This window comes from Xenopus laevis, chromosome 9_10S (assembly GCF_017654675.1).
Source record: "Xenopus laevis strain J_2021 chromosome 9_10S, Xenopus_laevis_v10.1, whole genome shotgun sequence".
In the NCBI taxonomy this organism is placed as follows: domain Eukaryota; kingdom Metazoa; phylum Chordata; class Amphibia; order Anura; family Pipidae; genus Xenopus; species Xenopus laevis.
The window spans coordinates 101,080,673-101,098,692 of record NC_054388.1 but is presented as its reverse complement, the minus strand read 5'-3'; the positions used below and the strand labels follow the sequence as shown (position 1 = coordinate 101,098,692).

The 18,020-nt window shown below is 43.7% G+C and overlaps 1 protein-coding gene across 1 annotated transcript in view; it reads left to right on the top strand.

Moving 5' to 3' along the window:
- Positions 1 to 6,940: 6,940 nt before the first annotated feature.
- The window catches only part of crebbp.S (CREB binding protein S homeolog), a 70,551-nt gene continuing 59,471 nt past the window's right edge, over positions 6,941 to 18,020 (top strand). The window contains exon 1 of the mRNA XM_018239249.2: positions 6,941 to 8,133. Within this exon, the coding sequence (XP_018094738.1) occupies positions 8,046 to 8,133 (88 nt within the window). The 5' untranslated portion in view covers positions 6,941 to 8,045. The remainder of the gene's footprint in view (positions 8,134 to 18,020) is intronic.

Sequence of the window (18,020 nt, the reverse complement as noted above, 5' to 3'; positions counted from 1 at the left end):
GCAATAACAGTAGTCCTTGTAAGGACTGCTTTTATTTATTTTTTTGTTGTTTTACTACTACTACTACTACTACTATAAGAGCCCAGTGCTATTAGTCTAGCAGTGTTGGGGAGTGGGACTGGTGTGCTAATCTGCTGCTCCTAGTAGTTCAGCAGCACCAACTTTAATTTTTTTTTTTTAATATTCATTTTTTTTTATTTTACTTTTTTTTATTTTACTACCGCTGTAGTAGTGTATAAGTTGACCTTTTAGGCATTATTTGCCCTGTAGGCATTATTTGCACACTGTTTTCTTCAACCCGCCATCTAGCTGTGTGACCTTGTTCACATTCTGTCTAAATATCCATAATATTACCCGTCTCCAGAAAAAACACCGGAGTGACTTTTTTCAAGCAGCCATAATATATTTTACGTAATCCGTATCCACCGCTGTAGTAGTGTATACGTTGACCTTGTAGGCATTATTTGCACACTGTTTTCTTCAACCCGCCATCTAGCTGTGTGACCTTGTTCACATTCTGTCTAAATATCCATAATATTACCGTCTCCAGAAAAAACACCGGAGTGACTTTTTTCAAGCAGCCATAATATATTTTACGTAATCCGTATCCACCGCTGTAGTAGTGTATACGTTGACCTTGTAGGCATTATTTGCACACTGTTTTCTTCAACCCGCCATCTAGCTGTGTGACCTTGTTCACATTCTGTCTAAATATCCATAATATTACCGTCTCCAGAAAAAACACCGGAGTGACTTTTTTCAAGCAGCCATAATATATTTTACGTAATCCGTATCCACCGCTGTAGTAGTGTATACGTTGACCTTGTAGGCATTATTTGCACACTGTTTTCTTCAACCCGCCATCTAGCTGTGTGACCTTGTTCACATTCTGTCTAAATATCCATAATATTACCGTCTCCAGAAAAAACACCGGAGTGACTTTTTTCAAGCAGCCATAATATATTTTACGTAATCCGTATCCACCGCTGTAGTAGTGTATACGTTGACCTTGTAGGCATTATTTGCACACTGTTTTCTTCAACCCGCCATCTAGCTGTGTGACCTTGTTCACATTCTGTCTAAATATCCATAATATTACCGTCTCCAGAAAAAACACCGGAGTGACTTTTTTCAAGCAGCCATAATATATTTTACGTAATCCGTATCCACCGCTGTAGTAGTGTATACGTTGACCTTGTAGGCATTATTTGCACACTGTTTTCTTCAACCCGCCATCTAGCTGTGTGTATTATCGTTTCCAGAAAAACCAACTGAGTTTTTGTTGTTGTTGTTTTTTTAAAAATAATGCCAGGCAAAGGCAGGCCGCCACGCAGAGGCCGTGCTAGGGGCCGTGCTGCTATGCAATCCTGTGGCCCTAGCAAATTGCCCAGTTTTAAAAAGCCAATGACCCTGAACTCCCAAAATGCTGAAGAGGTAGTTGACTGGCTTACACAGCACACCCCATCCTCTACCGTTTCTAACTTTACCACAACATCCTCCTCATCCTCCACTGCTATGGCCACCCCACGTAACACTTCCTCCACCACCGGTGCCCCTTCTTCACTGGGGTCAGAGGAGTTATTTTCCCATGAGTTTCTTGAACTGAGTAATGCGCAACCATTATTGCCAGAAGAAGATGAAGGAGATGAGGACCTTACACCAGATTTAATTCTGGCAGAGAACACGATAGAGATGGACATAATGAGTGATGAGGAGGAGGTCCCCGCTGCTGCTTCCTTCTGTGATGTGTCAGAAGAAATTGATGCATCTGAGGAGAATGATGATGAGGAGATTGATGTTTTGTGGGTGCCTAGTAGAAGAGAGCAAGAGGAGGGTAGTTCAGATGGAGAGACGGAGAGTCAGAGAGGCAGTAGGAGAATAAGACTTAGAAGAAGCAGGGAGGACAGCCCGCAGGGATCAGTAGGGCAACAACATGTATCGGCACCTGTGTTCAGCCGGCCAACGCACCCGCCATTGCCGCCAATACCGCCAACTCCTACTGTTACCGCCAGATCGCACACTTCCAAAAAGTCAGCAGTGTGGGATTTTTTTAATGTGTGTGCCTCTGACAAAAGCATTGTAATTTGCAATGAGTGCAGTCAGAAACTGAGCCTTGGTAAGCCCAACAGCCACATAGGTACAACTTCTATGCGAAGGCACATGAGCGGCAAGCACAAAGCACTTTGGGAGCAACACCTCAAAGGCAACAGTCAAACTAAAAGCCACACTCCTTCTGGTCCAGCATCTTACTGCTCTACCTCTGCTCTCCTTGACCCGTCTGAACCACCCTCCACTCCGCCTTCCACCTTGACCACCTGTTCCCATTCCCAGTCATCTGCCACCAGCCAAGTTTCTGTGAAGGCCATGTTTGAGCGTAAGAAGCCAATGTCTGACTGTCACCCCCTTGCCCGGCGTCTGACAGCTGGCTTGTCTGCACTCTTAGCCCGCCAGCTTTTACCATACCAGCTGGTGGACTCTGAGGCCTTCCGCAAATTTGTAGCAATTGGGACACCGCAGTGGAAGGTACCCAGCCGCAATTTTTTTTCTAAAAAGGGAATACCACACCTGTACCAACATGTGCAGAGCCAAGTTACCGCATCTCTGTCACTTAGTGTTGGGCCAAAGGTCCATATGACTACTGACGCATGGTCCTCCAAGCATGGTCAGGGCAGGTATGTCACCTACACTGCCCACTGGGTGAACTTGGTAATGGCTGGGAAGCAGGGAATGGGTAGCTCAACAACAACAGTGGAGTTGGTGTCACCACCACGGATTGCACGCGGTTCTGCCACCACCTCTACTCCTCCATCGCTCTCTACCTCGTCTTCTTCTTCTTCTTACTCTGCTGCTGGGTCCTCCTTCTCCTCCTCCACACCTGTGCACCCCCAGCTCCCCCTAGGCTATTCGACGTGCCAGGTACGCCGTTGTCACGCTGTCTTGGGGATGACGTGCCTGGAAAGCAAAAAACCATACCGGATCTGTACTCCTGTCATCTCTGCAGTCACAGGCCGATCGGTGGCTGACCCCACACCAACTGCAGATCGGAAAAGTGGTGTGTGACAATGGAAGCAATCTGTTGGCAGCGTTGAGACTAGGCAATTTAACACATGTGCCCTGCATGGCACATGTGTTAAATTTAATAGTCCAACGTTTTGTCTCCAAGTACCCAGGATTCCAGGACGTTCTCACCCAGTCCAGAAAGGTGTCGGCCCATTTCAGACGTTCCTACACAGCCATGGCACGCCTTGCTGACATTCAGCAGCGCTACAACATGCCAGTCAGGCGTTTGATTTCTGACAGCCAGACTCGCTGGAATTCAACGCTCCTTATGTTGGAACGTCTGCTGCAACAACAAAGGGCCGTCAACGAGTACCTTTTTGAACTGGGTGGTAGGACTGGATCTGCACAGCTGGGGATTTTTTTCCCCCGTTACTGGGTGCTTATGCGCGATGCCTGCAGGCTCATGCGACCTTTTGAAGAGGTGACAAATATGGTCAGTCGCACCGAAGGCACCATCAGCGACCTAATACCCTTCGCTTTCTTCCTGGAGCGTGCCGTGCGACGAGTGACAGATGAGGCTGTAGACCAGCGTGACGAGGAGCTGGAAGCGCACGATTTCTGGTCGGAATCACCAGAACGAACCCAGGCACCTGCTGCAACGCAGGGAGAGGTGCCAGAAGTGGAGTCAGAGGAGGAAGGTGGCTTTGTGGAGGAGGAGGAGGAGGACCAACAGGAGCAGGCTTCCCAGGGGGCTAGTGGTGACCTTTTGGGGACCCCTGGTCTTGTACGTGGCTGGGGGGAGGAGACCGTGGATGATGCAGTCCTTGATAATGAGGAAGCGGAGATGGATAGCTCTGCATCCAACCTTGTGAGAATGGGGTCTTTCATGCTGTCATGCCTGTTGAAGGACCCCCGTATCAAGAGGCTTAAGGAGAAGGACCTGTACTGGGTCGCAACGCTACTAGACCCTCGGTACAAGCATAAAGTGTCAGAAATGTTACCAACATACCACAAGTCCGAAAAGATGCGGCATTTACAAACCAGCCTGCAAAACATGTTGTACAATGCTTTTAAGGGTGATGTCACTTCAGGAACTCATCAACATTCCAGGGGCAGAGGTGCCAGTAATCCTGCCACGAGCACACCTGCAAGGACAAAGCCCTTTGGCCAGTCTGTAACGTCAGACATGCAAATGTTTTTCTGTCCAAGGCAGCGCCACAACCCTTCTGGATCCACCCTCAAAGAACGCCTCGACCGGCAGGTAGCGGACTACCTGGCATTAACTGCAGATATCGACACTCTGAGGAGCGATGAACCCCTGGACTACTGGGTGCGCAGGCTTGATCTGTGGCCAGAGCTGTCACAATTTGCCATGAACCTCTTGTCTTGCCCAGCCTCAAGTGTGCTCTCAGAAAGGACCTTCAGTGCAGCAGGAGGGATTGTAACTGAGAAGAGAACTCGCCTAGGTCACAAAAGTGTCGATTACCTGACCTTTATTAAAATGAATGAGGGGTGGATCTCGGAGGGTTACTGCACGCCGGAAGACTTGTTCTGACTTCTATGCAGCTGTCCTTCTCTTCAAGCCTCATGACTCCACACACAGCTGTCCTTTAGCGTCCTCCTCCTCCCTCCGCCACCGTTACAAACTAGGGTGCAAACCCTACTGGTTTAATTTTTTCTGGCCTCTGTGCTTCAGTGGCTGCAACCAAAAAAACTGGGCAAACAATGTCTACAAGGTCAACGTATGGCAAAAAATGACTATTTTCAGCATTTATATGGCATATTTTTTCTGGCAACTGTGCTTCAGTGGCTGCGTCCAAAAAAATGCATATTTTCTGCATTTATATGGCATAATTTTTCTGGCAACTGTGCTTCAGTGGCTGCGACCAAAAAAATGCATATTTTCTGCATTTATATGGCATAATTTTTCTGGCCTCTGTGCTTCAGTGGCTGCAACCAAAAAAATTTATATTTTCAGCATTTATATGGCATAATTTTTCTGGCCTCTGTGCTTCAGTGGCTGCAACCAAAAAAATTTATATTTTCAGCATTTATATGGCATAATTTTTCTGGCAACTGTGCTTCAGTGGCTGCGACCAAAAAAATTACTATTTTCAGCATTTATATGGCATATTTTTTGACCTTGTAGGCATTGTTTGCCCAGTTTTTTTGGCCGCAGCCACTGAAGCACAGAGGCCAGAAAAAATATGCCATATAAATGCTGAAAATAGTAATTTTTTGCCATACGTTGACTCAACGTATATGGCAAAAAATGACTATTTTCAGCATTTATATGGCATATTTTTTCTGGCAACTGTGCTTCAGTGGCTGCGTCCAAAAAAACTGGGCAAACAATGCCTACAAGGTCAACGTATGGCAGTTGTTTAAAGAGAACAGTAGATTACTAGCCAGCAAAGCTACCTAAGCTAAAATGTCCCTCAAATCCCTGCAGACTTCTGTCCCTCCAATACAGAGCAGTATCAAGCAGATTACTAGCCAGCAAGCTTACTATCATCTGTCCCTGAAATCACTAACAGCTCTCCCCCTACACTATCTCTTCCAAGCACACACAGGCAGATTTTTCAGATACATTTTTGCCCTTGATCCCCCTCTGGCATGCCACTGTCCAGGTCGTTGCACCCTTTAAACAACTTTAAAATCATTTTTCTGGCCAGAAATGTCTTTTCTAGATGTTAAAGTTCGCCTTCCCATTGAAGTCTATGGGGTTCGCGAACCGTTCGCGAACCGCTCGCATTTTTGCGCAAGTTCGCGAATATGTTCGCGAACTTTTTTTCCGACGTTCGCTACATCCCTAATTAGGACCTCACTGGGCCCCCTACACTACTGGGCCTTGCTGCAACTGCAGGGTCTGCTTCCTCTTTAGTTACGCCCCTGACTAAGAAGGATCTATGGGTTGTCTGTCATTCTGTGGCCACTAATGGCAGAGACACACTCTCAGATTCGGGGAGATTTATTCGCCCGGCAATAAATCGCCTCTTCTTCGGGGCGACTAATCTGTCCAAATTACCTCCCGCCAGCTACCATTGTTTAAATTGCTGACGGGATGGCACTCGGAGCGCTTTGTTTTCTGAAGCCGCCTGAAGTTTCCTCGCCAGGCAACAAAGTGCACCGATTCCCATCCCGCCGGGGATTTACACAATTCTAGCTGGCGGGAGGCAGTTCGGGGAGATTAGTTGCGCGCATTTTCCGGTCACCTGACGATTCCCCGTCAGGCAACTTCGGAGAACGAAGCGCACCGATTGCCATCCCGCCGGCGATTTCCACAATTCTAGCTGGCGGGAGGCAGTTCGGGGAGATTCGTCGCCTCGATGAAGAGGAGATTTATCACTGGGCAACTAATCTCCCCGAATCTGAGCGTGTGTGTCTCTGCCCTAAAGCAAATAAAGCTCAAAACTGGCGGGGATGAAAATGAACAAATTGCCATTATGCAGCCAACAAAATGCCACTAGTGTATGCCAATAACAAACTAGGCCGGGCTCAGTACGTGTAGCAGGTATGTAAAGGAATGTAAAGGAATGCAGGTGCGACATTGTACTTGAAGGAATAACAACACCTCACAAAACGCCTAAAGGGGCTCAGTAAGGTTTGTTTTGTGACTGGGGTCTGTCACAGGTGCGCTCGTGATGTCGCAATGAGATTCTGCGTTACACCTTCCACACAGATCCCATTACTGACAAGTCACCGCACCTCTATCCATCCCTACTCAGCTCCCACCTTAGGCCCTGGCCTCTGGGCGTCGCCAACTAAACGTAAGCGGGCGCGGTCATTGACGGTGGGCGTGTCCTCCCCCTCCCCGGTGGGCGTGTCCATCTAAAAACACGGCTATACAGTCCTACGTGCTTTACCTTCAATCTTCGTTCTGCCTCCCGGAGGCCCCGCCCCTTTCCCCCTGTTAAGTACGCGTGTTATACGTATTGCGTAACCCAGCCTCCCTCCTCCCACCGCCCTTACAAGAGAGAGGAGGAAAAAAAAAACTTTTTTTTTAATTGAGGAATCAACAGCCGCCATCTTGTCGCGGCTCGGTCTGCGCCGGAGCTATCCGGGCCCTGCCAGGCGGTGGAGGAGGAGGAGGACAGGGAAGAGGGAAAGAAGGAAGCTTGTTCGTACACAGTGGGGCTCTCTGCGGCACAGGCGGCGGCTCCTTCTCCCCCCAACACCCGCTATCTCCGGACCGGGCTTCTACTGCTGATTATTCCCCAGTTCGAGGCCCCGCTCCCTGGCTGCTTCTCATTGTTTTCCCCTCCCCGAGAAGGAAGCGGCTGAGCGCTTATTGCGTGTGCTGGTTGGATCGGCGAAGGATTGGGGCACAGGCCTGACTCCCTGCACCTATCCCCGGGGTCGGGGGAGTGAGTGATGCTCCGGGCCTACACACAACCCCTCTGAGTCTGACCCATTCATTTTCAGTTTTGGGGGGAGCAGTCCCCTTATTAGATTCCCCCATTTCTAGTGTTGGTCCATCCCTAATTACCTTCTTCTCTGTATATGAAATACTGGGACTGCTCACTTCTCTGTTCACAGGGGGTCCCATTTTGGGGGGTGATAACAGTTTGGCTGGATTACTACATATCCCATCTTATTGCTAAAGGTTATTGGGGTTGTTTAATAAAGGGTTCACGTTAAGGATCACCCAAAGGGGTTTTTAGAGGGGGACACAGATTTCCAATGGTTATTTTTGTTGCTGTAGAAGAATAAGCGCTTTAGAGACCACCATACATATAAAAGGGTGGGTGCCCCCCATATTTTGGGGTGTTTTTTGGGCTAATAAGAAATTCTTGTTATTTGGACCCCCTGCAGAAGACGGGTCTGTTATTTCTCTCTATTAGGAGAGCCCCCCCCCCCTTTTAGGTTAGAAGAGTTTGGGTTCTGTAGTTGCATTGGGGAATAGGGGGGCTCTGCTCGCAGGGTCCCCCAAAGAATAAGGCATGCGGGACCCAAGGGGCTGGTGAGGATTTACCTGGCACCTGTTTCTTCTTGGAGTGATACTTTGACTGGCTGTCAAGTGACCAATCAAGAAAGGAGAGAAGATGGCTGAGAACCTGCTGGACGGGCCACCCAACAGGAAGAGACCCAAACTGAGCTCCCCGGGCTTCTCTGCTAGCACTGACAGCACAGGTATGCAAGGGACCGTCCTTGGGGGAGGCATAACCTAGTGATGGCTGAAGAGGATGCTGAGCAGCGGGGTGGGGGAGAAAGTGATCTTATACCTGTGGCTCTCTAGATGCTTTAGGATAACAAGTTTCCAACATCCTAAGACAGGTGCCGGGAATTTAGCAGTAGTTTGCGAAGCATAGGTTGAAGATGCCTGAATGTTGAGAATAGTGTTTGTTACCCCAATCTTGCAGTAATAGAAGTCCCCAGCATTCTCTGCTAGTTAAGGTCGCCATAGACGTGCAGATTTACCTTCACATCAGACGAACGATCATTCGCTGCCATCTCCCGACCTGCCACTAACCATTCAGATCAAATAAAGTAGTAAAAGAACAGATCAGACAATGTTCTGGCCCTTAACCGTAATTTTGCAAAAGTTATGTCCGACAGAAGCTGGTGATCGAAAGATCAGCAATACATGCAGAGATTATTGGTAGCTGACAGAAATTTTAAGGGTAATGTCACACCTGGAGATTTGGGGAGTCACCCGGCGACTAATCGCCTCTTCTTTGGGGCGACTAATCTCCCCGAACTGCTTCCCCCTGTTTTCCGCCTGCTACAATGAAAAAAAACGCCTGCCACATGGCACTCGCGGTGCTTCGTTTTCCGAAGTTTCCTCATGAGGCAACTAAGGAAAACGAAACACCGCAAAAGCAGGCGGAAGCTGGTTGGGGTAGATTAGTCGCTCCAAAGAAGAGGCGACTAGTCGCCGGGCGACTACATTTCTCCCAATCTCCACGTGTGACTTTACCCTAAATCTGCTACATTAGTGGTTGACATGTAGCAGATAAACTCTAGTATGCACAAGGTGCACATGCAACAGAATGAATTGCAAGCATGATTTATAGGATTTTTTTTTTATTTGTGTAAAGGGGGATTTTATTGTTTTTTAATGCTAAATCAGATGAGTAATTCAGTAGTTCATTATGGACGTAAAGACTGATGGGTGATTGTAATGGGGTGCTAGGACAAACTGTTGGGCAGAAAATGAGGTCCCAGCGGTCTTGTCATGGGTTAGATGGGTAACGTTTAGGAGAGTGAATGAAGATTTAAAGCGTATGTTGTTGGCTATTGTAATGGAATGTATGGAGGGAGCTGTCTGAAGCTAGGATGCATGGGAGCAATTGCACAGTATCGCTAAGAAATGGTTATTGAAATAAAAGTATTTCCTTTACTGGCACATCACGGATCTGAATAATCACATTGCACTTCTTGATGCCTTAAGGTGGCCATACACGGGCAGATAAAGCTGCCGATATCGGGCGTTTAGACCAATTTGACATCTAATCTGCCTGTGTATTGAGGCTTTCTACGGGTCTTTCCGATCGATATCTGGATATATGGATCGGGAAGGTTTGATTTTTCTCCCAACCGGCCAGTTGGAGCCCATTGCGCTCGTCGTCATCCGATTGTTCTGCCATAGGGCCGAACGTTCAGATTACCCCGATATAGTCCTGCCGTTAAGTGACATATAAGGGAAAAGATCCGCTCGTTTGGCGATATCGCCAAACGAGCGGATCTTATAGTGTATGGCAACCGTTACAGTGGCTGTTATCACATCATTTGACAGACAGAAGCAGAAATAAAGACGTCAACATAGTCTAAAAAGGCATGTTTTCTTTCAAAATGTGAATATAGTCCTTTAGTTACTGCAGCACGGTGAGGATTTAATTAGTCGTGCATGAGCGTTCATTCATTATTTCATTGCAAATGTGATCCGGAGTGGTGTGTGGTGGAAGCTAGAGATGCCAGCAGCACATGCTATACGTGATGAAGGCGTGATGCGGAGCAAATTGACAAGGAATGATGCTGGGAGATGTGGATCCGATTGTGAAATCACACTATGGTCCAGGTGTCATAAACTGTTTTACAAATGAAAAAAAATGTTGTGATGCTTTCAATGTTATGATGGTATCACATGCAATGTGCAAGCGATGCTACATAAAGTGTAATTGTTAAAATGTAATGTATTTGAGGCTGTTGGATTAGTTTGCAGTCACATGAAACAAGGTATCCAAAGAGTTCCCACTCCGTTAGAAAAGTGCTGGAAATAAATCTGACTTGTGCTGCCGTCTCATTTGACAAATTGTATCGACAATCACTGTGCATGGTTCATAGGTACATTCTTCAAGTACAGGGAGTGGTCAGTATAAATGTAAACAAAACAGGCTTTAAAATGTTACATCAGCCCTATTTGCTAAATAAAATAGTTTAAAGGAAATCCTTTCTTTTCCCCCTCAACATATATTTGCTTTAACTATTTTTGTTTATTCTGTATTTAGAAATAACATATTGGCTTTTAGAATGTTTTTTTTTTTCCCCTAGCGATTTTTGAAGTCCACTTTTAAGAGGCTATTTGGATTCAGATGTGTCTGTGGTGGTATTTTCCTCTTTATAATGGAGTGTTATTGTATTGGGGTGCACTGTATCGTCTCCCAGCTCTTGTTCAAAAGAGCAAACCAACTAAATTCTGCTAAGACAGAAACTTTGGTAATCGGGTAGTTTTAGAACTATAAATATCTGGCATACTGGAACTGTAGCAGCAACTGTTTCTGTTGTAGTGCGAGTGAGGTATGGCGAAAGCTGAAAACTTTGTTTATTATTTAGCAGTGTGTTTTGACTACGGTATATAATGTCTTATCGTCTTTGAATAAATTAATATATTTGTATTGTCTATTAAACTCTCATTTTAGTTTTCACATGCTGAGACTTTGGTTTTGTTCTGCTGAAAGTTATGATTATTGCTATGGAATAGTGTACTCATCCTAATGCTGGGGCACACTTGAAGTTGTGTGCCCGTCAGGGCATTATGGCGTATTATGGTGCAAAAATGCTTACTTTTTTTTTTTAACGGGAATCCGTTCCATTTGTGCGCTGACAGGCAGATGCCTTACCTGTCGGTGCACACGGAAGACGCAACTATCCTAAAAGTCAGACCTGCTGAGGCTTATTTACTCATATTGGGTAAATTGGACACCTAGCCTATTAATCCCTGTCCATTTAATGCCACACTAAGTGTACAGATGAAGTGTCCATGCAGCCTGTCATTTGGTTAAATGAAAGGTAGGCATGTTCCGTTTAGCAAAACTACGGGGTGCAGGGGATAAAAAAGCATATAAAAAGCAAATGGGATAAAAAAGCAAAATACCATGGGGTATATTTATCAAAGAGTGAAGTGAAATTAATGGAGTAATTAAAACATAATGTACCGTTTTCCTGCACTTGTAAAACTTCTGTTTGCTTCAGAAACTATTACTTTAGTTTGTAAACAACCTGCTGTGTAGCCATGGGGGCAGCCATTCAAAGTTGAAAAAGGAGAAATGCACATGATACACAGCAAATAACGGATAAGCTCTGTAGTATACAATGTGATTCTGTAGTGCTTATCTGCTGTGTATAATGTGCTTGAATGGCTGCTCCCATGGCTACACAGAAGCTGGTTTATATAAACTATAGTAGTACTTATCTGTTATATACTGTGTATCCTGTGCTTGAATGGCTGCCCCATGGCTACACAGCAGCTTGTTTATATAAACTATAGTAGTACTTATCTGTTATCTGCTGTGTATCCTGTGCTTGAATGGCTGCTCCCATGGCTACACAGCAGCTTGTTTATATAAACTATAGTAGTACTTATCTGTTATCTACTGTGTATACGGTGCTTGAATGGCTGCCCCCATGGCTACACAGCAGCTTGTTTATATAAACTATAGTAGTACTTATCTGTTATCTACTGTGTATCCTGTGCTTGAATGGCTGCCCCCATGGCTACACAGCAGCTTGTTTATATAAACTATAGTAGTACTTATCTGTTATCTACTGTGTATCCTGTGCTTGAATGGCTGCCCCCATGGCTACACAGCAGCTTGTTTATATAAACTATAGTAGTACTTATCTGTTATCTACTGTGTATCCGTATCTACGGTGCTTGAATGGCTGCTCCCATGGCTACACAGAAGCTTGTTTATATATAAACTATAGTAGTGTTATTGAAGCAAACACCCCAGTTTTACTAGTGCAGGGTAACATTACATTATTTACTCATTACTTAAAAACATGTATTTCTTGATGTGACTGTTCCTTTAAAACTGTTGCTGGGTGATGCCCATTCTCAAATAATCCATGTCAGGCAAATTGGTATTGACGGTCGTTAAATCACTACCAGTATATATAACCCTATTGCCAAAATTGGTCAAGCTATGCCATAGCTCTGCACAGAGGCCACTTTTGGAATTGATGTGCTCATGTCAGTTGGAGACCATTATTTGCAACAAGGCTACTTTTGTTTTGATGTTTGCTGAATATACAGAGATCCAGGGCAGCTCAGTTTGGGTGACCATGCTCTTTATTCAATTTGCCCCTTTCCTATTATGTTGCAGAGCTTCCATTCCCCCCTATTATGCCAGTGGCATAGCTTTGCCATTGCATATGCTGGGAGTAAGGGAGGTGTGAGTAGGACAACTTGCTTCCCCACCCTACAAAATAAGTGTTCTTTCATGCCGTCTGCCAGCAAATAATTAAGGTTTCTACCTACTGCCTGACTCTTGTTAGCAGTAGCTTTTATTTACTTAAACCTGCCAATACACATCCCATCTTTTACTTTTTTAAATGTACCCATAGACGCCCCACTACTGATTGAGAAAAATCCAACCTTTCCAACGCCAACTGTGCTCCTTCTCAAGGATATCTTCATTTTTGACAAGCAGTGGTGGCATGTGAGGTCTTGCACACATCTGTGTTTAAGGATTTGTATGCATCTCTATATGACTTTAATAATTTAAAATGTGGATAGGTTATGTTCACTTAATCTCTTCATAGGACAGTATATTTACAGGGGTAAGGTCATCCCATAAGATCCATCCCATTTTACATTGTATTAATCACACTGAAGTAGCTCTATTGTGCATCTGAAAGGGTGATGAAAACCCAAAATGAAAAAAAATTCTAATGCCGAGCAACTTTCCAATATACATTCGTTACAAATCTGCTGCAGTTTTAAAGGTATTCTAACTGCAATTCAAAGCAGTGTCCCTTTCTGCATTCTGTTTCTGGCTTGAAACAGTGTACAGGTATGGGACATGTTAACCCGGAAAACCCCTAGTCCCCAGAATTCTGGATAACTGATCGTTCTGTGATTTGGATCATCATACCTTAAGTCTTCTAGAAAATCATGTAAATATTAAATAAATCCAATAGGCTGGTTTTGCTTCCAATAAGGATTAATTATATCTTAGTTTGGATCAAGGAAATGATTTTAGAAAATCTTGTAATATTTGATAAAATTAAAAAAAAAAATTATATTAACTACGGTATCCGTTTCAGACGTTTGTATATGAATTAATATAAATATTTCCGTGTAGGCAAACCTATAAGTACAAAAGTGCAGCTTGTCAAGTGAAAACTAAATGGAATATATAGGATCCATTATCCAGAAAGCTCTTAATTACAGAAAGGTCATCTCCGATACTCCATTTTATCCAAGTAATCCAAATTTTTTAAATTCCTTTACTCTAATTGTAACAGTACCTTGTACTTGATCCAAACTAAGATATGATTAATCATTATTGGAAGTAAAACCAGCCTATTGTGTTTATTACATGTTTATGTGATTAGACATAGGGCATGAAGATCCAAATTACAGAAAGATCTGTTATCTGGAAACCCCCAGTTCCGAGCATACCTGTATAGGACTTGTGGTGCACAATACCCTATAAATGCCATGTCTTGGTTACTTCACTCACGAATGGTGCAAATGTAGGTGATATAATTATTATAGAAGCTAATGGCACTATGACAGGGGGTTACTTGAAATTAGGGAGCAGGTAGTTTGGGAAGAGAGTTTGGTATATAACCAGCTGCCATTCCTTTCTTATTGCTATCACTAATTTAAGCACTTTTTCCAATCGCTGGGCTGTCTGTACAACATGGGGACACAGGACATTGCATAGCAGATTCCATTTGATTTCTACATTATACCACCTCTGCAAAGACGAGCAGTCAAAAAAGACAATCAAAAAAGAATTAAGACCCACTCTAAACTAGTGGACTATTCATGTATATTATATGTATCTTATGTCCTTACCTGTTTTACTCTTATTTTAATTTTGGTTTCATTGATGTATTGTGCCACTTTGATAACATCTTACAGCAACAGGAGTTGTAACAATGTTCCTGACAGTAGAGCTAGAAAAGTCCCTTTGTTTCCAGGTTCCAAATCCATACCATATTTTGTGGTTATTATATAAATGATCTTGGGAAAGAATCTAATGAAGTAAACTGGTGGCAGTCTGTGTAAACGTGTTGGTTGTTCATTTGTCGCAGCCTGTTTAGCAGATATTGGTTCAGCTTGAACACACAGTAAAGGGGAAATTAAACACACTTTGGCTAAAATATATTCTATACATTATATATACATTATATGTATGTATGTGTGTCCAATGTATTATTGTACACAATTTCCACACTTGCCTATTGTACTTATATTTTGAAGCATCCTTGGCAATGTTGTAGTGAGATCCAAAAGTGGACACTAGCTGCGTTTTAAAAGCTTATGTTCTTTGGAGTTTTCTGATAGTATGCATTGGAAAATATCCTGTGACACCCGCATCTTTAATGCTTGCCTGTAGGCTTGACCTAGCTTGCACAGGAGAGTGGCACTGTGTGTTAGAGTCCTGCACGGGTCCATTTTTTTGAACCCCGCAATTTGACCCGCATGTTTTCTCTACCCAACCCACAATAGGCCAACTTAACTTCTGACTCGGGGGACATGTGAAACCGGGAGTAACATCACGTTTGCCCGGAAATGACATCACTCCGGTCCCAAATCTTCCCAATAAATTTAAAAACTGGAAGAACCATGTGGGTGGGAGGGATCAAGCCATCACCTTTGTTGGGTACCCAGCCATGTTACCCTGAGACTTTTTGCCCAAAAACTCAACCCAACAGGTACCCAACCCGATGCAGGACTCTACTGTACAGTGGTGTGAAAAACTATTTGCCCCCTTCCTGATTTCTTATTCTTTTGCATGTTTGTCACACTTAAATGTTTATGCTCATCAAAAACCGTTAACTATTAGTCAAAGATAACATAATTGAACACAAAATGCAGTTTTTAAATGAAGGTTTACGTTATTAAGGGAGAAAAAAACCTCCAAATCTACATGGGCCTGTGTGAAAAAGTGATTGCCCCCCTTGTTAAAAAATAACTTAACTGTGGTTTATCACACCTGAGTTCAATTTCAAAGGTTATAAAGCCATTTCTAAAGCTTTGGGACTCCAGCGAACCACAGTGAGAGCCATTATCCACAAATGGCAAAAACATGGAACAGTGGTGAACCTTCCCAGGAGTGGCCGGCCGACCAAAATTACCCCAAGAGCGCAGAGACAACTCATCCGAGAGGCCACAAAAGACCCCAGGACAACGTCTAAAGAACTGCAGGCCTCACTTGCCTCAATTAAGGTCAGTGTTCACGACTCCACCATAAGAAAGAGACTGGGCAAAAACGGCCTGCATGGCAGATTTCCAAGGCGCAAACCACTTTTAAGCAAAAAGAACATTAAGGCTCGTCTCAATTTTGCTAAAAAACATCTCAATGATTGCCAAGACTTTTGGGAAAATACCTTGTGGACCGACGAGACAAAAGTTGAACTTTTTGGAAGGTGCGCGTCCCGTTACATCTGGCGTAAAAGTAACACAGCATTTCAGAAAAAGAACATCATACCAACAGTAAAATATGGTGGTGGTAGTGTGATGGTCTGGGGTTGTTTTGCTGCTTCAGGACCTGGAAGACTTGCTGTGATAGATGGAACCATGAATTCTACTGTCTACCAAAAAATCCTGAAGGAGAATGTCCGGCCATCTGTTCGTCAACTCAAGCTGAAGTGATCTTGGGTGCTGCAGCAGGACAATGACCCAAAACACACCAGCAAATCCACCTCTGAATGGCTGAAGAAAAACAAAATGAAGACTTTGGAGTGGCCTAGTCAAAGTCCTGACCTGAATCCTATTGAGATGTTGTGGTATGACCTTAAAAAGGCGGTTCATGCTAGAAAACCCTCAAATAAAGATGAATTACAACAATTCTGCAAAGATGAGTGGGCCAAAATTCCTCCAGAGCGCTGTAAAAGACTCGTTGCAAGTTATCGCAAACGCTTGATTGCAGTTATTGCTGCTAAGGGTGGCCCAACCAGTTATTAGGTTCAGGGGGCAATTACTTTTTCACACAGGTTTGGATTTCTTTTCTCCCTAAATATAAAAACCCTCATTTAAAAACTGCATTTTGTGTTTACTTGTGTTATCTTTGTCTAATAGTTAAATGTGTTTGATGATCAGAAACATTTTGTGTGACAAACATGCAAAAGAATAAGAAATCAGGAAGGGGGCAAATAGTTTTTCACACCACTGTATGTGTCTGACATGGTCTATCAACTAGGAACATAACAGGCCAGCACTTCTCTGTTGTGATTCTGCCCGGTCATTCACCCCTTTGTTTTATTACTAATATCCCAAAAAATTGTTTGTTTATAAAAGGTGAATGTTTGCTGTATATTAAATCTATAACTTGAGCCCCTGAGAGTCACGATATACACAAGTTCATGTAAGGACATCCTTTAAATTGGCCTTTGTTTAGTTATAACTAAAATTTGTGGTGATTAGTTGCTAGTCCCTTCCAGAGGGAATTCCCAGCACAGTGTGTTTGTGCATTGGTTTTAATATCTCTGCTTGTCTCCTAAGTTTATTTAATTAAACAAATAATATTAAAGCCATTTCAGTTAAGAATATCAGCTGTGATTTGGTTTCACTATTATCAAATGTTTTCATTATTTTTATTTAGTGCTTTATGCGCCGGAGGTTTCTGCCCTGTGGGTTGCCTGGGAATGCATGGTCTCTGTATATTTCAGACAAACCAGATCTGGTGTTAATGGATTAATGGCACTTTAATGCCGGCACCATGTATTGTGCAGTGCTTGAGACTTAAATGCTAAAGAGAACTAAATGCTAAAAATGCCATATTTTATATACTGAACTTGGTGCACAAGGCTAAAGTTTCAGCTTGTCAATAGCAGCAATGATCCAGGACTTCAAACTTGTCACAGGGGGTCACCATCTTGGAAAGTGTCTGTGACACTCACATGCTCAGTGGGCTCTGATTGGCTGTTGAGAAGCTAAGCTTAGGGCTCGTCACTAATTATCCAGCAGAAAATGAGCTTCCCCTGTAATATAAGCTGATGCTACAGGTTTGCTGATTATTAAATTCTGATGCTAATTGCACTGGTTTCTGTGCTGCCATGTAGTAATTATCTGTATTAATTACTAATCAGCCTTATATTGTGACATTTCTATTCTATGTGTACTGTATATTGTGAGTGGGTCCCTAAGCTCAGTAAGTGACAGCAGTACAGAGCATGTGCAGTGAAACACAAAAGAGGCGGAGCTACTGGGGCATCTTTGGAGACACAAGATATTTACTGTTAAAGGCTGTGGTTGCCTTGGGCTGGTACAGAAGCCTTGCCTACGTCTTGCACGGTTCCATAGAAATCCATAGAATGTCCTATTCTTCAGCGTTTACTTTTGTATTGTTTTTGAGTTAATGCTGCGTCAGGCTACAATTGTATTGTCATTGTTACATATCTTTTCCATTAAGCCTTCTGTTTTTCATGTTCCACTCAAAAACGTCTCAGCAGTTCTTATGCAAACTGCAGCCTGGTTGCTAGGGTAAATTAGACCATGGCAGCCACTTAACTCTTGAACAAAAAGCTACATTTCAAAAACCATGTAAAACAATAGACTAACTGCATGCAGTGTTTTAAAATGTCTCTGTACACTTGGGGTTATCAAAATCCCAATTTTT